Source organism: Stegostoma tigrinum, chromosome 3, assembly GCF_030684315.1.
Source record: "Stegostoma tigrinum isolate sSteTig4 chromosome 3, sSteTig4.hap1, whole genome shotgun sequence".
In the NCBI taxonomy this organism is placed as follows: Eukaryota; Metazoa; Chordata; class Chondrichthyes; order Orectolobiformes; family Stegostomatidae; genus Stegostoma; species Stegostoma tigrinum.
In genome coordinates, this window is record NC_081356.1 from 16681728 (window position 1) to 16708434 (window position 26707).

The 26707-nt window shown below is 39.6% G+C and overlaps 2 protein-coding genes across 4 annotated transcripts in view; one reads left to right on the plus strand and one right to left on the minus strand.

Annotated features, from left to right (window-relative positions):
* Window positions 1-269: 269 nt before the first annotated feature.
* LOC125451033 (bone morphogenetic protein 2) lies at window positions 270-5880 on the plus strand. The gene is made up of 4 exons (XM_048527702.2): window positions 270-582; window positions 2675-3266; window positions 3941-4036; window positions 4117-5880. Exons 1-4 carry the CDS (start codon window positions 312-314, stop codon window positions 4232-4234), a joined length of 1077 nt encoding a protein of 358 aa, XP_048383659.1. The 5' UTR covers window positions 270-311; the 3' UTR covers window positions 4235-5880.
* Window positions 5881-13217: 7337 nt separating this feature from the next.
* LOC125450685 (tetratricopeptide repeat protein 39B) overlaps window positions 13218-26707 on the minus strand; it is a 103011-nt gene continuing 89521 nt past the window's right edge. For 2 of the 3 annotated variants that reach the window (XM_059643518.1, XM_059643521.1), the window contains 5 exons: window positions 26018-26138; window positions 23464-23575; window positions 22559-22676; window positions 21127-21243; window positions 19020-19569 (listed from right to left, as the gene is read on the minus strand). In XM_059643518.1, the coding sequence (XP_059499501.1) occupies window positions 19473-19569; window positions 21127-21243; window positions 22559-22676; window positions 23464-23575; window positions 26018-26138 (565 nt within the window). In that variant the 3' untranslated portion in view covers window positions 19020-19472. Of the gene's footprint in view, window positions 16139-19019; window positions 19570-21126; window positions 21244-22558; window positions 22677-23463; window positions 23576-26017; window positions 26139-26707 lie in introns of those variants that run through there. The other variant, XM_059643520.1, reaches the window with a different exon arrangement.

Below are 26707 nucleotides of genomic sequence, written 5' to 3' on the forward strand. Positions count from 1 at the left end.
CTGGAAGGTATTTGGAGTGCTAATAGATTACGCAGCAGCAAAGCTTTTATTGTGTCCAGTGGTTTACTGCACTCCAAACATATTTCTCAGTCTCTGGAGGGTTCACTGCAGATTTCCTGTGTTTCTTAATGCTACTAATGAGTTTCAAAACCTGCCAAACCTTTCAAGAATTTGCAATTAATTAACAACAGTTTCCTGGCTGGAGTTCATCATTACTCCCACCCCTCCTCTTCCTACAGGCTCAGGGCACGCATAGCACTCAGCCAAGGGTGTGCTGTAAAGGGAAAATTGAGCTTAGAAACAGAACGCCAATGGGACCGTTCGACTTTCTCTCTGGAGTTTTGTTCTTCGTCTGCTTCTTGGCATCGGATGTAACAAATTGCTATGCAGACGATCACCAGATACAGCAACCGTTCAGTAAAGCTATTTTGGAAATGTTACATATAAACACACTTACATTTCCACGACGTACCAAACTTCATCCTTACATGAGACTAATCTATCAGCAGCTCAGCTCATCGGAAACCAAGGACTCTACCACAACTGAGGGAACACTGGTGCAAAGCTTTCGCAGTATCAAAGGTACAATGTATTACAAATTAATTGTTTATATAGCTTATAAGTCTCAATACTTTCATAAAACCCACTTGTTGCACTAAATTCTCACATTGCCTTGTTATTTACTGTAAATAACTGAGCATATGTCCAGCTATATCCAAGCAAAGAAGGAAAGAGGAAACACTTGGACATTAAGCATTTATTACAAATTACTGGGGAATTCATTTTTAAGCATAAATATAATTTTCATTGGTTGGGTGCACCATGTATTAATAAATATCCGATGGCATCCTTGGAAAATGGAAGACTAAAACATTTTTTGAAAAACACTCCAGAGTCTTACTTATGTCACATGAGAAGCAAAACTTGTCATCATCAATCTCCATAACATCGAATAATAAACACTGACTTGAAACCTCAAAGGTTTCCAAGAAACCTGACTAATATCCTACTCAAGTGTAAGAGTTTTAGTTTAATGTCTTATTCAAAATTACCTTTAATAATGCACTTTCTCTCCACACTGCATCAAAGGATTAGCATAGATTATAGAATTATTGTTCTGACTTCAGAGATAAGAATGCTACAACTGTAGTAACATCGCCAGACTGTTAGTCTAGAGATAAAGAAAACTGCAGATATTGGAGAATCTGAGATAACAAAGTGTGGAGCTGGATGAACACAGCAGGCCAAGCAGCATCTTAGGAGCACAAAAGCTGACGTTTTGGGCCTAGACCCTTCATCAGAAAGGGTCTAGGCCCAAAATTTCAGCTTTTGTGCTCCTAAGATGCTGCTTGGCCTGCTGTGTTCATCCAGCTCCACACTTTGTTATCTCTATTAATCTAGAGAGCCAGGTAATGTTCTGGTGACCTGGGTTCAAATCCCACCATGGGGGATAGTGTTTGAATTCATTAGGATTTGAATTCAGTAAAAATCTGGAATTAAGATTCAACATGAAAATGTTGTCGATTGTTGGAAAGATACATCTGACACAGCAATACCCTTTAAGGAAGGAAATTGCTATCTTTACCTACTCTGACCTACAAGTAACTCCAGACCCACAGCAATGGTTTTAACTGTTCTCTGGGCAATTAGGAATAGGCAATAAATGTAGGCCTAGCCAATGACTCCCACATCTTGTAAATGAATGAGAAAAAATACAGTGGGCAAATTCTCCATTATAAGTCCATACTCAAAAAACCAGAACAAAAGAAGCCAATAATCACTGTGACTGTTTCTCAACAGGCCATAATGGTAGACTAGAATATCAATCATAAAATGAAGTAGCTAAATAAGTTAAAATAGAAATGAGAATATACGGCAATATGTCTTTGATCAAGGCACAAAAATACTTCAATCTCATGAATTTACTTTTCCCATGAATATATTAGATCTTGTTTTTCCTTTTTACAATTGATGCACCTGAAAACTGATGGGAGGTGACTACGAAAGTAAATTCAACCAGTCATAGGGAGGATATTATTAAACTGGAGAGGGTTCAGAAGAGTTTTACCAGGATTTTGCCAGGTATGAAAGGTTTAAGATATAAAGAAAGGTTGGATAGGCTGAGACCTTTCACTGTAGCGTAGAAGGTTGAGAGTTGAACTTATAGACATTTATAAAATTATGAGGGGTATAGGTAGGGTTAATGGTAGGTGTCTTTTCCCTAGGATGGGGGATTTCAAGACTAGGGGGCGTATTTTTCAAGGAGGAGGAGAGAGATTTATAAAAGACATGAGAGGCAATTTTTTTTTACAGAGGGCTGTTCACATGTGGAATGAACATCCTGAGTAAGTGGTAGATTTGGGCATGATAGGAAAGATTTGGAGGGAAATGGGCCAGGAGCGGTTAGGTGGGGTTAGTTTAGATTGTGATTATGTTCGGCATGGACTGGTTGGGCCAAAGGGTCTGCTCCCACGCTGTATGACTCTATAAATACAAACATTCCCTTGTTAAACCTAAAACAGCAATTACTTCAATTTAAATAGCACCTGCAATGTCCTGCCCAACATTAGATCTGGTTGGAAAATGGAAATGTAGCAAAAGAAAATCTTTTTTATGGGAATTTATTACTCCTCATGCTGAAAGATTCAACTAATTTTGCTTACGTTTACTTCAGTTCCTGAATATGACAATCCAGGATGGGTATGGTTTAACATTTCCAAGCTCAAGCCCTCCATGGTGGCAGCAGAGTTGGTGCTACTGCGAAGAACTCTCCATCCAAAGTCACTGACGGTTAATGTAACAGTACATCATATCAGTTTGGAAGGGAACAACCTCACCATCAGCGATCCACTGGACAAAAAGATTTTGAATCTGAGTGAGCTGCCATTCTCTGGATATGACACATTCAATGTTTCCACCATCCTGAAACACTGGACGTTGGATGTGATAGGATTTCAGTTCCAGTTTACTGATGACAGTGGCAGTCTGGTATTACACGATGCTCTGACTCAAAGCCTCTACTGCCTCGACACAAACTCTCAGGATGAGCCACTGCTCGTCGCCTACAGGCTGGCACTGTCAGGAAGGAGGAAGGCAGGAAAACCACTCAGCAGCAGAAACAGCCAGCGGAGCTCTAGGGAAGTGAGGTGGAAATTCCCACCTATTTCTGGGAAGTGCAGCATGCATCCACTTTATGTGAACTTACAGTCATTGAAGTTAAGTAACTGGATCTTGGAACCACGGGGTTTCTACGCTAATGCCTGTAGGTAAGTCCTAAATCAGTACTGACTCTGGTTTGATCCGAGCTGGCATTGTAAGTGGCAGTAAAGAAGTTTTCAGCTGTGTCTTTTCTCCCTCATTGCCCTGCATTCCACTCTCCCTTCTATTACTATTCCTACTCACCACCCATCATTTTGAAATATAAAAAGTTATTGTCTGTGATCTTGTTCACATTCTGCATGTTTTTATTATCTTTTATAGATATAGGGAGCAATTGCAGCAAATTTGTGCCATGAATAGATAAAAGGAAAGCCAGATAATCAATTTCAGTGATGATTGATGTGGAATACGTACACTTTTCAACTGAATTCTCAAAGGATTTCAACCTAGCAGAGAGGTCAGATGGGGACACAGGTTTCATAGCTGATTTAACGCATGTCGTTACTCCTTCAGTCCTGCATTGTCATCCTAAGATTATGTGCTCAAGTCCCTCTTGTGAGATTGATCCCAGAACCTTCACCTGAAGGCTGGAGTGCCACTGCTAAGAAACCACTCTTAAAAAACAGTGGACACATATCTAAATCCAGTTTCAGTGCAATAAGTAAATCTGCATGATTGAAATGCATATTTGAAAACTGCCGCATCTTCTTTAATGATCCGTGCACATCAAGTAGAATGATTTATATTGTGGCTAAATCTGCATTTTGTATTGCTTTCTTAGAGGTCATTGCTCTGACTCAATCACTGGCAAGGGGAATACAGACACAATAAGTCCTGCATCAGGAACAGTGAAGCAAAACATAACGAAAAATCAAAGGTAAGTTCTGCATTTAGTTTTAGTCTCACTTTTTAAAAAAAAATGAAAATCCATTACTTACCCCATTTCTTTTCCCATAGGTGGCACTGTACCCCAGAAGAATATTCTTCAGTTAGTTTAATGCACGTAACAGAGTCTGGAGATATTTTTATTGAGAGGATAAAAGAGATGAGTATTGAGAGTTGCACATGCAAATAAGATTTAATTCAGAGTGGAAATGCCTAATGTTCCCTACATTATCCAAAATCTGTGTTTTCACATTTCAGACACAAGTCACAACACAAGAAATGCTATAGGATTAACCCATGGATAGACTTGGCACAATACTCATACTATTTACATTATACCTTTCTAAGTGAGCACTTAACCCACTTAAAGAGGTTCAACTGAATAACTCTCCACGTGGGTGTGGTATATAAACTGCTTATAAGTGTGCTCGCTCATCCTGTACATAAGGCTCCTCAAGGCCTTAAGCACAGTAGCATTCTTTTATTCACATCTGTACATAGTGGGTTATCACACACAGGTCTCTAACATGGTTTCCAGCACCTCTCTCTGCACATACTCATTTCAGACTGGTGTCTTTCATACAAAAAGTTATATGATCAATTGCATGTTTCCAATTACATTGCAGTTGCTTATTCCAAAGATTTGCTGATTTCGAGTGAGGTTTTTTCTTGAGCAGAATTTTATGTTCCCCTGTTGGTGGGTTTGAAGGCAGGCGACAAACAAATCAAACGGTTTTTGGTCTCCATTCCATCTGGAATTTTAAGGAGATGCAAGAGTCGTCAGGTAACCTACTTGAACTTGGGCCTGTCAAGCCTCTTGGGAGGTGGAGGGGAGGAGAGCGAGATGGTATATCTCCTTTATAGGTCTTCTAGGCCCATCGGAACGACTCCTCCATGGACCACTTTTCTTTAACACTACCCCACCCCCAGACCTCAAATCCAGCCACTCATTCCCCTCGCTGAGACCTTCACCCAACAACATACCTCGGCTCATTAATATTGGAGAGTGCCTGTTATGGCAACAGTAACCACTAGTCTCAGTAGAACAGCTGGATTTTACTGAGCCACTGGTCACCTGATGAGTCAACAGCTTACTAAGGTAGAATTTCTTCCCATGACAGGGGTGGAGGTCTCACTTCTAAGCAATTAACACTGCTCACAGCACAGCACCCCCATAAAATTCAGCACCTTTTAACTTGCAATTTGATTTATCCCTTCAAATTAATACAGCACTTGGCATTCCAAGGCTAGAGAATACTCCTTCGCTCTGTCTTTCCTCCCTCCTGCGTTCTGCAGACTTCTACACTTAAACAATTCTTGATGAAGTTAATCTTCTCTTAAGTTTTTATGGAAGATTACGCTCAACATATGCTATGAATTTCCCCACTACCTGGCATTCTCAAATAAAACTGTGATATTACATATCATTCGTAATTAGAAAGCATTCTTCCCAATTTCATCTATTTCAACTTCCCAAGGGATGTTAGATAGGTTGTACACCTGCCATGCACTCAATTTACAATCTACTCAATTTTCACAATGCAATTTCCCTACATTGTATTCAATGTATTATTTTTGTTATTATGAAGTGTATCTTAATCAACCTTTCTGTATAATTGGGCACAATTGTTCTCAAATTGTGAAGTTTAATGAGTTTCACAATGCAAGGAAGACCTTAATTCTGTAATACTTTAACATTTCATGGCTACTGTGTTTATTGAACTAGGTAACACCCTCACCATAAGGCATTACTAACACCACGTAATGTTATTGTAATCAGTCATTAACTGATAGTGTGAGTGAACTGTACTCAATTCAATAAAGGCTTTCTTTTAATAAAACAAGCAAAAATTGCTACAGTGCATTTGAATTTCTATTCAGTTGTCTGAGGCAATATAAAAACAAAATATTTACAGCACAGAAGGAGGCCAGTCTATTTTTCTTCCATGACATCTGAAAGGAGTAATCGAATCTCATTCCAATTTTCCATTTCAGGTCAGTTGCCCTGTAGACTGGGTCAAAGTCCTGTAAGTCCCTGCTGAACTATGACAGTAATGTGACCAAATAGACTTGCAGCTCACTATCACTTTACTACCTTCTGAAATGACCTAACAAGTCATCCAGCACAAAGACAATTTGGAGTAGACAATAAATGCTAATCATAGAAATAAATTTTAAAAAGATCAATTACTGAATACTCAGGATTGACACACTTAAACTGTGCCACAGCAAATTGAAATCCTTAAATATGCTGATTTCCTAAAAAAAAACTTTCTTTCCTATTGGAATTGATAAATTGTTTCAAGGAAAGGAAGGATCAGCAGTAAATGTGGTCTTTGTACATATATAGTGCGGGACCACAAATCCCAGTGTTTTGAAACTCAACCTGAGAAAATCAAAGAGCAATAAAGTCAACAGGATGAAAGAGTGAAACCATACAGATGAAGGTGGACCTGGATTTAATTTACTAGTCTAGATATACCTCCTGTAGGATCAGTGTGTAAGATGCCACAATTGACTTTACCATCCCTTGGTTAGGGCAGGAAGTTAAGCCTGGGTCCAACTTGTAATTGCTTTCCAGCAACTCCTGTTACAAATAGATGACTATAAGTACTGCAGGTTGGATATGAGAATAATATTCACCCGACACAACTCTCAGTTGAACCACATATCCAAACCTCTACTTGGGTTCATAAATCAATTAGTACCCATGAAACTACAGTACAAATAGGAAAAAAAGAAATGACTATAATACTGTGGTGATAGTAGTGAGGTCAGCCAGGTGGACGTCATAGAATAAGAGTTCCTTGATTAGGGCTCTTAACATGATCCAATTGGGAAGCCCTGGCTGACTGATAAGGACAGGAGGGTCAGGAGTTCTGTTCACTTGAGCAGTTGCCTCTCTGCTAGTGGGCTCAATGTCATGTAGTTTACACCTGTAAATAAAGGGTGACTTGGTGACAGGATATGGGCCTTTGTGGAGTTATTCTGTACACATTCTCAGGACTTCTCTTGACAATCTAAAGCCAATTAAGTACTTTTGGAATCTAATGACTGTAGCGGTGTAGAAAGTATGGCAGTCAATTTGCACACCAGGTCTCACAAACAGCAATTACATACTGAATAATTCACATCATTTTGGGTTTTAGCTGAGGAATTGTTGCTGCTCAAGTCTTTACCGCTCTTCTTCAAACTGCTAACACATGGCCTTTGATATTCACCTGGAAGGCAGATCTGTCATTGAGAAAAAAACAGCAATTCTCACACTCTCTCAGTACTGCCACTGGAATGCTAGCCTCAAATTATATGATTAATTTGCTTCAGTGGGATTTGAATCCATGAATTTGTTTGAATCCACTCAACTTGATCAGGACGAATAATCTGAGCCACAGTTTATACCTTGGAATTAGTGCTGTCAGGATTGCGGGAAGGGAAAATGAGGAAATGGACAGGAAAGAGGGTAAATGATGAGAGAGGTTAACCAAAATAAACCAGGATGAGGCATTCAGTGCACTGTGTCTAAGAATTTAAAAAATCGTTTGGTAAAAGATGGAGAAAGACAAATCAGTTTTTCATAGCAGCACTTGGGATTTCCATTTACATTCAAATAGTTTCGTCATACAATCTGTGTAACTGTTACGTAAAATGAGTCATTTAAAAAAATGATTTCTTCAACAGACAGTTAAGAGCTTAATTATAACTCATTGTAAGTGGAGCCACAGACAGTATAGTGATGAAGGCATTTAGTACACTTGCCTTTATTGGTCAGAGTTTTGAGTACAGCAGTTGGGAGATCATGTTGTGGCCATACAGGACATGGTTCGGCCACTTTGGTAACACTGCATGCAGTTCTGGTCTCCCTGCCACTGGAAAGATGTTGGTAAACTTGAAAGGGTTCAGAAAAGATTTACAAGGATGGCACCAGAGTTGTTGGGGTTGGGGGGGCTGGGGTTTGAGCTATTGGGAGAGGCTAAACAGGCCGGGGCTATTTTCCCGGAGGCATCAGAGGCTGAGGGGTGACCTAAAAGAGGTTTATAAAATCATGAGGGGCAAGGATAAGGTGTTTTTCCACATGGCAGGGGAGTCCAAAACTAGACGGCATAGATTTAAGGTGAGGGAATAGATTTAAAAGAGACCTAAGGGGCAACTTTTCCACACAGCGGGTGGTGCATGTATGGAATGAGCTGCCAGAGAAAGTGATGGACGTGGGTACAATTTCAATATTTAAAAAACATCTAGAGGGTACATGAGAAGGAAGCGTTTGGAAGGATATGGGCCAAGTGCTGGCAAATAGGGCTAGCTTAATCTAGGAAAACTGTTCAGCATGGGCGAGTTGGACTGAAGTAACTATGTCCATGCTGTACAACTTTATGACTCTATAATGCATCTCAGCACATATCCTGAAGTCTGCCCATTGTGGACACAGGGTGAGTTGACATGGTAGCAGCGCATCTGCTCCCACGATGAGGCATTCCACTCCCGCACATCCCAGATGTCCAAGTTCTACAAGGACCGCAACTCCACCCCCCCCAAACAGTGGTCGAGAACGCCCTTGACCGCGTCTCCCGCATTTCCCGCAACACATCCCTCACACCCCGCCCCCGCCACAACCGCCCAAAGAGGATCCCCCTCGTTCTCACACACCACCCCACCAACCTCCGGATACAACGCGTCATCCTCCGACACTTCCGCCATCTACAATCCGACCCCACCACCCAAGACATTTTTCCATCCCCACCCGTCTGCTTTCCGAACAGACCACTCTCTCCGTGACTCCCTTGTTCGCTCCACACTGCCCTCCAACCCCACCACACCCAGCACCTTCTCCTGCAACCGCAGGAAATGCTACACTTGCCCCCACACCTCCTCCCTCACCCCTATCCCAGGCCCCAAGATGACTTTCCACATTAAGCAGAGGTTCACCTGCACATCTGCCAATGTGGTATACTGCATCCACTATACCCGGTGTGGCTTCCTCTACATTGGGGAAACCAAGCAGAGGCTTGGGGACCGCTTTGCAGAACACCTCCGCTCGGTTCGCAATAAACAACTGCACCTCCCAGTGGCAAACCATTTCCACTCCCCCTCCATTCTTTAGACGACATGTCCATCATGGGCCTCCTGCAATGCCACAATGATGCCACCCGAAGGTTGCAGGAACAGCAACTCATATTCCGCTTGGAACCCTGCAGCCCAATGGTATCAATGTGGACTTCACCAGCTTCAAAATCTCCCCTTCCCCCACCGCATCCCAAAACCAGTCCAGTTCGTCCCCTCCCCCCACTGCACCACACAACCAGCCCAGCTCTTCCCCTCCACCCACTGCATCCCAAAACCAGTCCAACCTGTCTCTGCCTCCCTCACCTGTTCTTCCTCTCACCCATCCCTTCCTCCCACCCCAAGCCGCACCTCCATCTCCTACCTACTAACCTCATCCCACCTCCTTGACCTGTCCGTCTTCCCTGGACTGACCTATCCCCTCACTACCTCCCCACCTATACTCTCCTCTCCACCTATCTTCTTTACTCTCCATCTTCGGTCCGCCTCCCCCTCTCTCCCTATTTATTCCAGAACCCTCTCCCCATCCCCCTCTCTGATGAAGGGTCTAGGCCCGAAACGTCAGCTTTTGTGCTCCTGAGATGCTGCTGGGCCTGCTGTGTTCATCCAGCCTCACATTTCATTATCTTGAGTTGACATGGTAGGTGTAAGGGAAAATGACAAATCAGTGGGATGTACGGGTTGTCACTAGGTTGGCCCAGGCGACAGCAAGTTCAAGGGATGTTTTATACTTGTCTTTATATCTTGGACAATGTACCAGTACACTTCGGCTGGCTTCTGGGACTGAGCCTCTACCCTGTTTCTGGATTTGACTGTTTGATTGATTTGTTGTCACATGTATCAAAGTACAGTAGAAAGCTTTGTTTACAAGCAGTACAGGCAGATCACAGTAAGCAAGGTTGTACTGATCAAAAAAAAACTTAGAGGCATGCAGGTTACATTGTACAGGGTGTGTGCTGGGTGAGATCAACATTAGCAAGATCAGCATTATTTGATATTACAGAGTCTTTCAATGACTCCCAAGAAAGCTGCAGTTCCAAGACACTTTCTCCTGAGTGTTGTCAAGGAGCAGGGAATTTTCTTGATGTTGCCCTCCTGATACAAAGCAAATAATGATGTCTTTCTTTGTATTTTGCAAATTATGTAATACTGCTGGAGCAATCCAATTGTGATATTTCAGGATATTAGAAGGTTTGATAGACTAGATAGGAAAATATTGTCTGTTAGGTGAATCCAATACAGGGATCAAATGGGAACTAGGTTTTTCTGTTGAGAAGAATTGCATCTTAATACAATCTTTCCTGAAGGACTACAGTGCCCCTTGATTGTTCATTGCATACCAAACATGACAAGCTACTTGGCTATGTATCTGCAGTAAAAGAAGGTGAGTTAAGGCAAGGCAGAGGTGCTGTGAGCATCCAAGCAGGCACAAAGTGCTAAGAAAATGAGCTAAGTGCCTTGAATGCAGCCTGTTCCAATCCATGAGATGGATGTCTATCCCTACACTTAAAATGACTTGGCAGTAACATTGCAATGAAAAGCATCAGTCAGCTCCAGACTGCAGTATTGAAGTACTGAACTATTTTATACATAAGTCCCACTGTGAGATGACAACGTGGTGATACTTGTGCTTTGAAAGTTCCAGCCTCCTTGGATGGAGGGTGCAAGCAGTTGATGCCTACGTAGTGTGTGTTGAGACATTGGGGAATGTTGTCCAAGACAGAGGAGAGGAGGCTGGTGAACTGCAGCTGCCAGATGCCTATCAGATTTCCGTGTTGAGAATTACCACCACCTCATTTCTCTGTGCTGCCTTGGAAAACGGAAAATGGCATATAAGGTGCATTTACTTAATAGTGAGATGTTAACGCATACAAATAGTCCCCTCACTGCATATGAGCAAGATGCTCACCTAGCCATCAAAACCTTAGCAGAAAATCAAATGTATTTTCCCTGATTCATATCAATCAGGGCCTGAGGAAATTCAGCTCTCAGACTTTGCTGTGACCAATCGAAGAATGGGTTAGAAAATAGAATCAGTTACTCCTCTGAACTGGATTGTAATGCACAATTCAGTAATAATTGTCATTAGCGAAGCAATCAGGACAATCACTCTTCATCAATTAATTGGCTACAGACCACAGCACAAGGAAAATCTCAATACATTTAGAATTTACTAATTATCAGCCTGTAGAACTCAATACAGGCATGTTTGTTTGAAAGGCATTGTCCTGTTGGTATTATTCCCAATGTTTATGACTGTGCAAATCAACATAATTCATGTGAAAGTGTTTTGCTGCTTGCAATATGAAAATTGCACATTTGCATGAAATTGCTCATTTTACTTTAACGTCAATTACTACAGGTTCCTCTAATTTAATTTGTCTGAACCTCTGTGTTAATGCCCTCTGCAAGGTATAATTTTCTTTGTTATAGAGGGCTATATCATCACATGAATACTTACTTAAAACCTATATTCAATTACAAGGGGAAAGATTTCCATTTCTCATATTTTAATCAGTTTCCTTAAAACTTTCATAGGAACAGATAGTAGAATAAATGTCTGTCTTAACTAATTAAATGAGTAATATGAACAGCAGGGTTCAAGTAGCAAAGCCCTTTTTACACTTTATCTTTCAAGCCATGTGATCTAGTGTAATTTGAACTGCTTTTACAAATTTCAATGAAATCCATTCCGAAATGTCCTTGGCTAACTGGGAAAAATCCGCAGCAGAAAATTTTGCTCAAACTTTTCTATCTCACTCGATCCGTAAGGAAGACCAATGGCAAAGATGCAGTTTAAGACAGTCTTCAAACACGAGGTTAAAGTGGATACAAAAACTTGATGAATTGCGAAAAAAATTAAATGTAAATTAATTGTTTTCTGATTTAAAGCTCAAGAGGTCAAAACTGGCATTCTCTTACTTGTGTACTTCAGAGCGCCAGGAATTTGTTTTGGAATGCAGAGATTTCACTTATTTAAAGCATTTCCATCTACTCCCACACTCCGATTCCTTCTTTGAATGTTCTTGCCCAATTTCTCCAGCTTGCTCCCTCAGTCTTCCAACTGTTTGGATTTATTGTCTTTAAATCCAGTATCTTCAGGACATGTCAAAGTAGACAAAGATAAGCTATTACCACTGTTTCGAGAGAATATAACACGGGGGAGTAGTTCAAAAATTAGGGTGCTACTGTTCAGGAGAGATGTTAGTAAAGATTTCTACACAAAGTAGGGCAGAGGTTTGAAACTCTCTTCTACTAATTGCAGTTGATCCTAGATCAGTTGTTAAATTTAAATCTTATTTACATAATTCTTTGTTAAGCAAAGGTATTAAGGGATATGGGCCAAAGGCAGGTTTATGGAGTTAGGCCACAGATCAGCCACAATGTCATTGAACAGCACAACAGGCTTGAGGGGTTGAATGGTCGACACCTGTTCCTGTGTTCAAATGCTTGCCTTCATATTCACCATACTTCTAACCTCTCCTCTCCCTCTCCCCACCAAACCCCATCAGTGCAGGATCTCCAATTCTCGTCAAGTCAAACTAAAACAAAATAACTGAGTAATAGTCCCGTTGTTGCAATTCAGAGGAAAAAAAGTAACCCATCATTATACTAAAACTAATTTTACATTACAAAGTAAGCCTAGGAAGACAGCTGCAGAAGCAGCAGGAGTATAAATGCAGGGACACAGGTCATCTGGTTGGAAGCTCTGACACAAAGATGGAATGAGACTTGTATGCCAGTCAGCTGAGACAATGTAAAAACATCTCTCCTGTAGGTCATGGGGAAGGGTGCCAGGAAGTTTTCCTGGATCAGTACCACTGGCTAGCATTACCCAATGCCAAAACAAATTAGCTCAAATCGATTAAATTTGATTCTGAGAGAGTAGATAAAAATGGGCATAATAAATTAGATGTTATTTTCTGGTTAAGCTAGAAGGGTTAGTGCACAACACTGAAATTGGCAGATTTAGTCAAAACACAGTGTAAATAATTCATGGCTTGGAACCGTTGTGTAATTAATGTACTGTGACATTCAAAATACACACAAACTTCATGTCAGCTTTTTTTATTGTTCCAGAATTTTTTTATTGTAAACATTGTAAGAGACTGAACTTAAAATTGGAACAAACTATTATTTTATGTTTTGACTTAATTAATAGTTTTAAGGAATAAACAAATGTACCTGCAAAGCAGACAAATTACAGTACAACATTCCAACAAATAATAAGAACACAATGCATCAAGTAATGTACATACTGAATAAAATGGGAAAATTTCAACCTGCTCTTTAAAAAACATACGCTGCATCTAGGATGAGTACTCTTCATCAATATTACCTGTCATTATAGTTACTGATCATAAAATGAAGCAACACATACCACAGAATAGGCAATGAACATACATTATGATCAACATAAAAATATATAGAATTGATATGTGTATTTCCCAAAATATAGTTCCCATATAATTGTGCCCAACGGTCTTCTATTTTAGAACTATTATAAGAAAACATATGCCAATTGGACAAAATAAATAATATATAACTGCAACTTCAAAATGCATTCCCTGCATTTCTGTATTAAAACATCAAGATTCATGCAATGTTGTAGTTTATCGTCAAAAGGTACTTTGACTTCTGTTGACATTCAGAAAGCAGGTAATGAATTTTGACATCATATATCATTCAGAATCACAAAATCACAAGTACAATTACAGTTAAGATTTGACCCAACATAAAATATACAAAAATATTTCCAAGAAAATGCTCTGGTAATTAAAGCAACCACCATCATTATGGATTAATCTTTTCTTAATAGCAGCATTTCCAGCATTGACTGAATGGAGTACAGTTTTCTATTATCACGATAGAATTCTCTTGCGGTGCTATCGTTTAGGGGGCCTGACACCTTGAATGAATGGTCATGGTTGAGTTCTTAAGGGGGGGACTCACATGCCAATTCATTTGACACCTTTCCATCAAATCAGAGCAACATACAATTGTTTTAGAAACGCCTTGACTGTACTATTTTGCACAGCTCTAGTGCTTTTGTGAAGATAAGTAACCAAATAAATAATGCGCTGTAAGGGAAAAAGCTGTGGAGAAAATGTAAGAATTCCTTAATTTCAAATAAGTACCACACAAAAATCAGTTTCCTCATAATAATATTAATTAAAGTCCTACAAATACAGAAAATTAGGACTGGACTTGAATGATAGCCAGCTACCATTCATAAAGAAAGGGATAGTCTGAATAAATGGTCTAACCAAAAGTAGGGTGACGAGCTAATAATGCCATTTTTTAAACTGCAATTGATTTATTGGAAAATAAATCATGAATTCCACTAATATCTCCCGAATATAAACATTTAAATATTTTGTATTATATTGTGGTCCCCAATGATCATCTTGAGTCAGTTAAGAAAAGTGAAGTTTTGTACTTGACTTATCTTCTATCCTCATATGTATCCCTTATCAGATCCTTTTGTCCTACATCATTCCTTTTGCCACCCTCACCATAATAGGTCTCTTGCTTCTGTTCTTTCCCAGGACACCTGTTCCCTGGCCCTGTACCAGTTTAAAATTTGTTCATTGCTATAATCTACTCGTTCTCAAGAAAGGCCATCAACATGAAACATGTATTTTATTGTGAAGAGGAATGCAGTTAACAATTAACATGAGTTTTTATCAATTCAAAACTTCTCATTCTGTATTGAATGAGTCTGTCATCCAGAAGTCTTGCATTAAAAACATCCTTTGCAAAACAGGGAAATTACCTGTCAAAGGCTTTAACTAAAACAGTGCCTCAGGGAAATGTTTCAAGTTACCCAACACCATTTAGTTTTTCTGGTGAGAGCAGTGGGGAATTATGATGTGGGCCACATCTATTCACAAGAGAAGCCCTGTGTTAGCTTCTCAGTAGCAGGAAAATCTCCCCCATTAAGTTGGAGGGTGGGAGGGGCTAATGCAGCACTCCTTGCCAACAGCAGTAGAGTATTAATTTGATACATTAATAAAGGAACTGGCGCTTATTAGTCACGAACCCATTACACTTTAGTAGTGGCTTAGATTAAATGGAGTCCACACTGTTTTCCTGTGCCTTCAGAAGGCTGCCCACCAAACGTTCCTGGCTTTGCCAGTGATCTCCCATGGCAGGGTCCCTCACACTTAGTCAATCTCCGACTGTTCAAGGGATCTGGCATTGGAAATGGAGAAGGCCAGCAAAAGCCACCTTCCCCCAGCCTTTCACCTTGTCTGTGACAGAATACAATCCATAGAATCCCTACAGTGTGGAAGCAGGCCATTCAGCCCATCTGGTCTACACCAACCCACTAAAGAGCACCCCACCCAGACCTACTCTATCCCTGCAATCATGCATTTCCCATGGCTAATCAACCTAGCCTGCACATCCCTGGACACTATAAGCAATTCCACATGGCCAATCCATCTAACTGTGCACTTTGGACTGTGGGAGGAAACTGGAGCACACAGAGGAAACCCATGCAAACGTGGGGAGAACGTGCAAACTCCACACAAGCAGTTGGCCGAGGGTGGAATCAAACCCAAGTCCCTGGTGCTTTGAGGCAACAGAGCTAACCATTGAGCCACTGTGCCACCCCTGCCCACCCTGCAAAACACACTTCACTATCACCTCCTATTCAGCCTGGGCAGCTTCTCAATGCTGGGTCACTGACGGGTGCATTGCAGCCAGCAGTCACAGCTGCTGCTGACATCAATGAGAAGTTATCAGTGTCTGACTGGCCAGCAACTCTAAGTGAATCCATTGCCACAGATTGGGTGGGTTTTACTGTGGGCACTTAAGGGTCCAAAGTGCCCTCAATTCCATCAGGCCTTCCCTAAGCAATTGTTAGGCATTCCACAGAAGTTCTCTGACTGGTTAGCCAGATTTCCAGCATGCTGACAGACATCCTACCCAGCTAAGGAAAGATTTAATGGCAGTTTTCATTGGGCCCAATCAAATTATGGCTCAAATACAAATGGAAAATGCAGACAAAACCCAGCAGATCTGGAAGTATCTGGGGAAACAGAAACAGAGTTAACATTTCAGGTTGGTTGCCCTTCATTTTATTTCAAAATTTTCATAATTTGTATTTTGTACTTAGATAATATCTCCTTTTATTGTCGGTCTTGAAAATGCAAACAATTAATGCAAATTTTTGGTTCACAGCTATGCCATAAACAGTGGGCCAAACTGAAACCACTCGACCTCAATACAACCTAAAATTCTAAATCATGCAACTCCAAATGTTTGTTCTGCAAATTATGTCAATATTTTGAAAGGTCACGCCTATCGCCTTCATTCTAAACTGCCAAAAACCAATGAGGGCAAATCTCCAGGGTTCTAGTCAGGTTCTGATATGTAGAATATTAAAATATCCACACCACTTCGTGTTCAGTTTTGATTATGAACTGTTAACTAACTAATCATTAATTCCAACTACAAATGAAAATTTGAAATTTTTTAACAAAAAATTGTTTTTAAACATTGCCTTTAATGTAATAATCCAAAACTGGACACTCAACTGTATAAAGAAATATTAGGTCTGGTGACTAATAGCTTGGTTTAAAAAAGTAGGATTTAAGGATGGTCTTAAAAGAGGAGAAAGAAAAATATAGAAACAGAGAGGCTTGTAGTGAGAATTTCAGAACTCGGCGACTATGGATGGACCAATCGTAACTAGGAATGCTCAATTAATTAGGCCTCATTGATTGGGCACTGATGTCAATGGGCATTGTAAGGCTGGACGAGGTTATTCGGGTATGGATGAGCAATGCCATGGAGGAATTTGAGACAAAGGGGCAAAGCTTGTCAAGTTAGAGGGTGCCCCCTATGTGTTAGAGAATGAGCAACAGATCTATGCTGCCTCTTTTTGGGAAAGCTAGTCAATCAGTCGAGGCCTCTCCTTGGAATCTAGACCAGACAGACACAAATCTTGCCTACAGAGAGCTGTTGGCCAATCACAGGCCAACAGCTTTTATGGTCAGCAGACCTGCTGGGAAGCCTGTTGCACTGCACAAAGATAGGCTCTAGAGTCCCAGGGCCTAGGAGAGGCCCAAGCCACAAGTGGATAACATCAGGAAGAGTGCCAGTTGCTGAGTGAGGGGAGCAGATGGAGGTTGGAAGCAAGAGTTCCTTGCAAAGAGACCAAATGTCTTAGATCTAGGGACCACCATCACCCCCAGAGTTGACAAGTTGGTTGTGTCGTTTTAGCTGCTATGACAACAGGCTGTCCATAGCAGATTTAATATCAGTGGTGGTGAACGGAGGTCCTTTCGTGGTCATTAATTTGCCATGTAAGGGATTAATTGGCAGAAGGGCAGCAAAGTCAACCATGGCCTTCTTACTTAATTACATATCTTTTCTGCCTTAAAACATGAAACCAGAGAGTGGATAAGATTCTCTACAAGGATAGAACTTTGACATTGAGAGACTACTTAACCAGGGCTCAGCACTGATCGGTGAGTATAGGTTAGGTAGGTGAACAGGGCTTGGTACAATTTAAGAGATACCTTAAAAACAGTCGCCATCTAGATAAATCTATTCTATTGGAGCCTAACTCTCACCCATTGAGTAAGAGGAACATCCCAAAATATTTATAGACAATTAAACTTTATCAGCTTTATCTCAAAGTGAATTCAATTATCAATATGAAGGCACTGGCCAACTTTGGTAAGATGAAAGCATTAAATTATAACCTTGGTTCATATTGGTGATTTGCTTCTTCCTGTGCATAATCAGAGAAACGCAGTAGCATTCAACAATGGTATACACAAAGAATACATAGTAAATTCCACTTAGTCAGAACATAATTTGTAGAGGCAGGAAAATTGGATAAAAACCCAGGCCAAATGTTCCAAAGCAATGCCAATTCCCTAATTATTCTGTTGATTAATGTACTGTTTGGAGTTGATTGGTTATTGTGTTAATTGCACCCATATATAATTTTTTGATCATGGATCTTGCTATGGCTTTGAGCTAAATTATTGCAGCAGGAGCATTCAAAGCTTTTAACTTCATTACTCACACATAGACATGTTGCACTGCAGAGCCTCTGGGGCTTAGTAATTTGTATGCATCTTTAACCGCCAAGAACAACAGATCTCAGTAACCTGATTTATAATTTATTTGCCAATGAAGCAGCAGAACAAGGTACAGATTGGAAAAAGCTCCAGTACCACAAGATTCAAATTAAACACATAATTGGAGAAAATACGACCAAATTACTGGAATTGGAAGCCTGAATTGCTCAGTTAGGTGAACTACATACTCATAAGCAGTTACTTGGATCTTGTATTTTTTTAGGTATTAGATAGTTGATTCTCAGATAGAGTTGACAGACTATCATAGATTAGTCCATAATAAGTGGTGAACACTTTACAGTCAAACCTATTGCTGCAAATTCATGGACACCAGCATATTAACCATTCCACTAACAATTTCCTTTTTCAGTAACTAATAAAGGTAATGCTCAGAGACACTTATAGTAAGGCTTCACTGTAATAGAAACAGAAAATGCTGGAAATATATAAGAAGTCCATCAGTAGGAAATATAGTACTGTTTTTGATGGTGAGTCTCTATTCCAATGAAAGGTCCCAGCTAAATGTTGACTTATTTGCAAATGTCAAGAAAAACTGTTGCCCTTTCATATTTTCTGCATTTACTTCATATGTCTTTTTAAACAATTGAGAATTTTTTGTAATTTTCAGAAACTAAAACTGAAGCTGTTGAAAAGCCCAGCAAGTCTGGCAGCATCTGTGAACAGAAATCAGAGTTGACATTTGGGGTCCAGTTACCTTACCTTAGTTCTGAGGAAGGATCACCGGATCCAAAATATTAACTCTAATTTCTCTTCACTGATGCTGCCAGACCTGCTGAGCTTTTTAGCAACTTCTGTTTTTGTTTCTGATTTACAGCATCTGTAGTTCTTTCAGTTTCATCCTTCGACTCCAGTTGCAAAACATTCAACTCTCCGCTCATAAAACAATGTTTGAATTTTTTAAAAAAACTGCCTGAATCAGTATCTAACTTTATTGCACCAGCATTTCCTGCCCACATTCAAGTAAAAAAAGGTTATAAGTGTGATTTTGATAAAGAACAAAATTCTTGACTTTTATTTTTATACAAGGACATACAGAGTTGAGCACATTTTACAGCACTGTAGAAAAAACCCTGGCTAATCTGTAAGATGAGAATTGGAGGGACATATTACTACATTCAGAATACTTCTAGGACAGCAGATTATGTCAGCATTATTTTGCTCTAGTTTGTGATTTGTACATCACTCCTACCCGTACACAGGTATTTATTTATTGCAACATACTTCAGGAACTTGATTCTGAGGAACAGGTCAAGGTGTTGAGGTAGGGGAGTTCTTCAAGCTGTTCAGGGCAGCATGGATCCTAAAATGTAACCTAGATTCCATTGAATAATCTTTGTAGTTATTCCTGCAGGATAGGGAAAGAAAAGACAGAAATGCATTCAGTGGAAAGCAAGGAAATGAAGAATTACTACTCTTAGTATAGTTAGAGTGCATATATTTTTCCATGGCCATTCATACTAAGTGTATTATATACACACATGAAATCTCTCTGGTTTGCAGTACTTCAGATACTTAGATTAAGGAGTAATGACGGTTGAATAACATTTGACCTTAAATTGAGGGTTTCATATCCCAAGTAATAGCAATATATTAAACCAGCCAATTTGACAAACTTTGTACTAAAATGACAGCATCAGTAAAATTTAGTTGGATGAGAAAAGGGTTTTGTTCCATTTATATCATAGGCCAAAGTCCTTTTGACATTCACCCAAAGCAATTTCAAGTTCCAACTCATTTATGAGGACAAACATCAAGGAATGTTAAATCAACTATCATAGATTCAGTCTTCCCCCAAATTGTTTGAATCCAGTTGGATCTCCAGACAAAAGTGGCATCTAATGAGGGAGTGATCCAATATGTTGGGTCAGTGTTCATGTCAGTGGCAGGCCTGGTTTGTTTTTCAAAACCAGGCCCACTGAGTCTGCATGGCCAAGTTGTACGCTGTAAATGGGCATCCCAGTACAGTGCAATACTAAACAGTTTGGATGGTGACCTGATATGCATAGGATGGAAAAGGAAATTCATGATGATGCGAAGTTCAATGTTTCTGTCATTTTCTTTAAAATACGCAATATTCCTGTCCACGTTTCCAAAGTCATTGCACATTGGAGCAATTTCTCACATTCAGGTAAATGCAGATTTTCATTTTGTAAACGGGATATTATCAGGAATAATAGCCTTCAATGTGTTCAGTGGGCCAAGCCAATTCCTAATCCTATGTAGAATGAATTAAGTTGATTGTACATCTGCAAAGGTAGCTTTTGTTTTAAGAGTAGAATGCAATAATAAAAATTAAAATATGTAGTTTTAAATAGGAAAGGTAGATAAATTCAGATCAAAGTAGTGTACTATCAGACATACCATCCTTGAGTGAAAATTTAAATCACGGACCCATAACTGCTTTCCCCGAAAAGATCCCATGGTACCATATCAAGATCAACAGGGGTACCCTGGTCAATATTTGGCACTTAATCAACATTACTAAAGCAGATGATGTTATAACTACTTCATTGATGTTTATGGATACTTGCGTCTGTGTGCAAATTGATTGCCACTTTTCAATTAATCTTAACAGGGGTTATATTTCAAGAATACTTCACTTGCTATGAAATGTTTTGCAACATCACATAATCGCATGAGTTACTATTTGAATGAAAAACTTCTCATTTTCTGTACTGGAGAACAGAGGGCCAGTGGTCAATTCAGATAACAGAGAAAAAAGCCCATTCCAGTTACAAGGTGTAGAAAGGAATAGGAAATATCTCGATGGCACATTGGAATTCCAGTCTGATTTTTGTTAATCGGTTTATCCCCATGATAGATACAGAAAGAAGAAATGAAAAGCAATCAATTAATTATCGCTGATTAAGCTGTAAATGTAACATTTTTCTATGGAACTTACTTTGCAGTTTCAAAGTACATTCTGGCTTTATCATTGTGTCCTTGCTGTTTGTATAACAATCCCATTTCATAAAGAGTAAATGGCACCAAATAATGGTCATATCTTATCCTCTTCTCACTACATAAATAAAACAAAATGCTCAAATATTTATAAATACAGCACTGAACACACATTGATCAAGAATGCCAACTTTATCCTGTCCGCATTTTAAAATACTCAAATTGACGCACTGCTCCTAACACTACAAAAATCTGAGTCAATTACCATAGTCCCAAATGTCACAGTAAACAAAAGTAAATCAAATGTGTGTGTGTATCGAGAGAGAGAAGTGCAGATACCAGACAACCAGAAATCAACATTTTTAAAAATCGGTAGGAATAACACAAATCTAGAGATTCATACTTCTGATTTTTTTTAAATTTACTTTCATCTGTTGATCTCCAATAATAGCTTGTCTAATGTTGGACGTCACTATGACTTCAGTCAAAATTAGCATTCTTAAAATTAGATTTTATTGTCACATTTACTCAAGTACAGGAATACAGCGAAAAGTGTATAATGTTGCCTTTCCCGGTGCCATCTTAGGTACAAGGTAGAAAAATAAGCGATAAAGTTAGAAGTTAAACATTACAGTCCTTCATGATATTAAAGTAGAAAAATAAAGAAATAAAGTTTAAAGCTACACATTACAGTTACAAAGTTTCCATTGGGGTCTACCAGTTTTATTTGCTAATGCTATGCTTGGAGAAGAACTAAATAAACTTTAGAGATACCCTGAGGTCCAGGGAAGACGGACAGGTCAAGGAGGTGGGATGAGGTTGGTAGGTAGGAGATGGAGGTGCGGCTTAAATAAACTTTAGAATTGGCTTTGGTAACCCAGGGCATAAGAGCTGAACAGAATAAGAGGTCAGTAAAGGTCTGCTATTCCAGAGTAAGCTTTAAATTAGGACCGATTTTGTGAGATTGCGCAGTGGTAGTCAAAACTTGGCCTAGGCATAACATGTCTGAACAGGTTCATTAAATATATCTACAATTCTATGAAGTGTCTCGGGCTGTTTTTCACTTGGTTAAACATGCTACAGAAATTTCTAGTTTCTGTTGCAAAGTATACACAAATTAATATGCAGAGATTTAAACAGTATTACCAAATACGATTGTGTTTCAATGCTGCTATGAATGCATCCGTTTAAATACTGAATAAATTCTTGCCTAGCAAAGCTTACTTTTGTTTCTACTTAATTTATTTGTGCTGCACTTCTTTATTTAAGTCTATGTGGCTGTGAGTGCGTGTTTTTTCTGCTCATCCTATCAATTAACTACCCAGGGTGAGGCACTGACTATCCACTGACATATCTCTATCCTGCCCAAAATCATGCTTATTTGATAAGTGGGGTTTTAAAATCACCAGAAGTACTTTGACAAGCCACCTTACCTTTGAATCACCTGATTAAAGCAGAGTTCAGCTTGTAAGAGACGGTCCAAATGCTTCAGACATAGCCCTTTCAGGAGCTGTACAAGACTCTCATCATCTGCTTGATATTCAACAGGCTCTTTGGAGGCAAGTTAATTATGACAATGTAGAAACTGCAACAATTTTTTTGTAATCTAGATATTGATATGTTTACTGAAACTATCAAGCTGTTTTATTGCACTATACCTCACTGTATTTTGTCCTTAAATTTACATTGTGCAGGATATCACAAAACATTCTGAATATATGCTACTTGTATTTATGTTCCCTACTAGAATGAAGCTCCACAGTACCAAGTTGCATCAGTAACATCAGCAAGCTGATTTTTCTTCAGATGTGGGCTTAGGCAAGGTCACAAAATTTAACTGAAAAATGAGCGGGGACAAAAAAGTAACTGACAGAAAAGCAGGCAGAAAGATCACAGATAAGTTTCGATAATATACATTATTGTCCAATTTTAAAATGTGTGCTTTCCAGCCAACGGCCACTGAACATAAATTAGATTTGGTCACAGTATTGCCTTTTTTTTTTCTAAGGCAAAGAGATAATTTCTACAGCTATTGTAGCAGAGAATATCTAACATAACCACACCCAAAGTAGAATCTTCAAGAATTTACTTCTAGTTCTATTTATTGTATCTGAAATATTTTCCATTTCATTCATCTAATTATTCCCCACATACGGCAATCCACAGAAAGAACTGACAAAACAAAAATCCCAACATATCTGTCAATGCATTTCTTGCCAATAATTGAACTCAGCCAGGTAAGAATGCAAGTGTTTTAGGCTGATTTGCTCAGCGAAATAGTTTCTTTTTAAAACATTCTACACACGTGTTTTTTGTGCAACATTACAAATGTACTCACTGGGGTGATTTTGTAACTCTAGTTCTTCCTTTTCAATTGTAACCAGCATGTTCTCAGTCAAGTCTGCTCGTTTGCCCAGTATTGCAAATCCATTCCACACGTACATCATTTCCTGTCAGGGGAAATAGATTACTGTATTTATAAAGTCAATAATAATGTATAATTAAAACTGATCAAGTTGAGGAACGAAATCAGATAACACTAATCAGACTCTCAACTTGCCATGGTTCTTCCATAGTATTCACCAAACTTGCAATTTCTATCATCTGGATGCAAAAGTGCACAAAGTTAAAGGGAACATACTTCCCTCTAGGCTCTTTGCCAAAACACACGCCTTCCTGACTTGAACATTCTTCATCAAATTCTTTCCTTGTCAATTAGTCAAAATTCTGGAATCTCCCACCCAATAGAGGCATGGCAGTAGCTTCACCACAAGGACAACAGCGGTTCAAGGAACAACTAAAGGTGGAGAACACATGCTCACGTTGCCAACAATGCCCATCTTCCAAGAAAAGGATGAAAATAACTAACCTCACTGCTTGAAGTTTATTTTAATCCTTGCTTTAAATAACAAATAAAACATTGGTTGACTTGAACTAAGTTGTCTGGCTATACCTTTGATGATATGTCATTAATTCATTGATTATCTTGCAAGGAGATAAACAAAATCTATTTATTCACATACTTTGGGCTGGATTGCTCACAGGAGAGCCAGTGGGAGACCAGTGTTGCCTCCTTGAGGAGTGTCACTTAGGCCACTGGTGAGTCTCTCCTGAATCAAGGACCCTGGGGATAGAAATCCTTCTTAACAGGAGCTGCTAACCAACCGCCACATGGAAGGCTGTAGCTGCTGCTAGTATGACACCTACTAGGGGCCCCAAGATTGAGGAACAACCCAAGTTACAGGTAAGAAATTGTGGGAGCTGTTTGCTGGATAAAAGGTGTGGGGCAATCAGCAGCAAGAACATAGAAAGGTGGCTGTCAGCAGGACAGACCACCACCCATTTGCTGGTGTCACCTCCCTTGAGCAGGTACTGACTGCCCGTGGTGAATACAACTGGTGGAGGAATAAAACTCCTAAGTAGCCATTAACTGCCCACTTGAGGTCCTCAAAGTTGGAGGCAGCATGGGAGGTCAGGTCATGGGCCTTCAGCACCAACTTATAATGGCGTTGCATGGATAGAAAATGCTGCAGGGTATTGGACCCAGGCTTTTATCTAGTGGGATCTGTGGGTCTTTTTGCAGCGGATGCATAATTTAGCAACTAACAGACGGAGACATATAATGATGCATTGCAAATTAGGGAAACTCATCACACAATACATATCCCACAAACATTAGCAACACTTGATACACTGGACACAATGGCATCAAACACTGGGGTGAGGGGCATTTAAGCTTTAAATGTCTATTATCCCCCAGCAAACAAAATTAGATTCAGAATTTAGGTTCATCCCATCCTTTTGCACTGTTGGTGTGGGGAGGTCAGATGAACAAATATCATGAAGACTAATACCCTGTTCTGCAGAGAATTCAATGTCACCATACTTGGAGCATGTCTTTTCCCCTATTGTCCTCTGCTTTTTAGATTCCCACTTCTTCTAAGGACACTGATTCCATTTGTCCAAATTGGATATCTCAGCTTCAGTAATAAATGGAATTATTTCAATGGAAAGATGGAGGTTGAGGAGAGACCTAATAGAGGTTTACAAAATTATGAGGTGAATAGGGTGAATAGGCAGAGGCTTTTTTTCCCAGGGAGAAAAGATCAACTCCGTGAGGAATCAGGCTGAAGGTGAGAGGGGGAAATGTTTAGGGGAGAAGAGTAGGGAAAATGTTTCACAGAATGTCATGGATGCCTGGAATGCACCGCCGGGGAGGTGGTGGAAGCAGGCATGTTAGCAATGATTAAGGCATATCTTGCTAAACACATGAATAGGAGGAGAACAGAGGGACAGAAACCGTGTATGGGCAATAAGTAGCAGGTCCAAATAAGGATTAGGAATTGGCACAGGCTCGGTGGGCTGAAGGCCCTGTTCCTGTGCTGTATTATGTTGTAATATATCATAATAAACTTAGGATAGGATATCAGCTTTTACAATAAGAACCTTCAAAATGAATTGTTAAACAGAACACTGGATACTGATTCAGACTTAAACATACCATTTTTAACAGAAACAGCATTTGCTAAATTCAGTTTTCCACATAATCAAGTTCCAACACACATAAATTTGCTATTTTTTCCTGGGGGAATATGTTAAACCTAATTGCACTGAGAATGAGTTAATTCCAGGATTATGGGCAAATGGCTGTGAAATAAACTTGGTGGGATTCCTCTTCCAAGAGGGAAACTTTCTGGATCTGATTGAAAATGCCATGTTGGGTCCATTGAAAAGGAATCATGAATTCATTCCTGTTCAAAAGTTCTCAGTACTTTTAACCAATAACCTCATACTTCAGCTTCTAAACTGACAGACTGAGGCATTGGCCCTCCCAGCCTGCCTATTTTAAAACATTCATCTGAAAAACATGCATCAAAACGAAATTTCCTCACCAGCAAAGGTACAGCCAGTTTCACAGGGTTTGGTGACATGTAGCGCCTGGCTTTTCTTACTGCAAACTTCTCTGTGGGTATAGACTTTCCAGCAATTCGCTGCTTCAGACCTTCAACTTTTCTGCAAACCAAATAAGAGTCATGGGCCAGAAGATTCAATAATAAAAGAAATATTACAATTCTTTGTGGGGAAAAAAGGACATTTGATCAATTTTTTTTTGGTGGTAGGATGAGAACAAAAATGACAACTTGCAGTTATGCTTCACTGCACTTTCAAGAGTATCATGGAGTTAAGAGGTGATGCAGAGGAATGGAGATTAGATCCGGTGTTAGTTTCAGAGCTATACTCAAGATCAGGCAAAGGAATCTAAATGAATAGTTTTTTGCTAAGTGCCAACAAAATTGCAGTGGGCTGTATTTCCTTATACCGTGCTCTTAAGATTCAAGAAGAAGAACAGAAACTAGGTTCAATGCTGCAAAAAAGCAATGTAGGAATGAAAATAGTATACAGGCTAGCTTCAGTGCCATGTAGAAATAAATAAGAGTGGATGGAGGAGAAACGAGTCTAACTTCAGTTTTGAGTACAGTACCTAGGAAAAGGTGCAAGACCAATGCTGCCAACATTTGATTTTGTCTGCATCATCTGCAGGACTTAATAATGTAAGATCAAATACAGTATTTAGGGTACTT

Bases quoted from the DNA above. Each gene is read 5' to 3' on its own strand.
- LOC125451033 (XM_048527702.2), top strand. From the start codon at position 312: ATGGGACCGTTCGACTTTCTCTCTGGAGTTTTGTTCTTCGTCTGCTTC. The intron at 583-2,674 runs GTACAATGTATT...CGTTTACTTCAG, and splicing joins AAGCTTTCGCAGTATCAAAG to TTCCTGAATATGACAATCCA. The intron at 4,037-4,116 runs GTAAGTTCTGCA...CTTTTCCCATAG, and splicing joins AACATAACGAAAAATCAAAG to GTGGCACTGTACCCCAGAAG.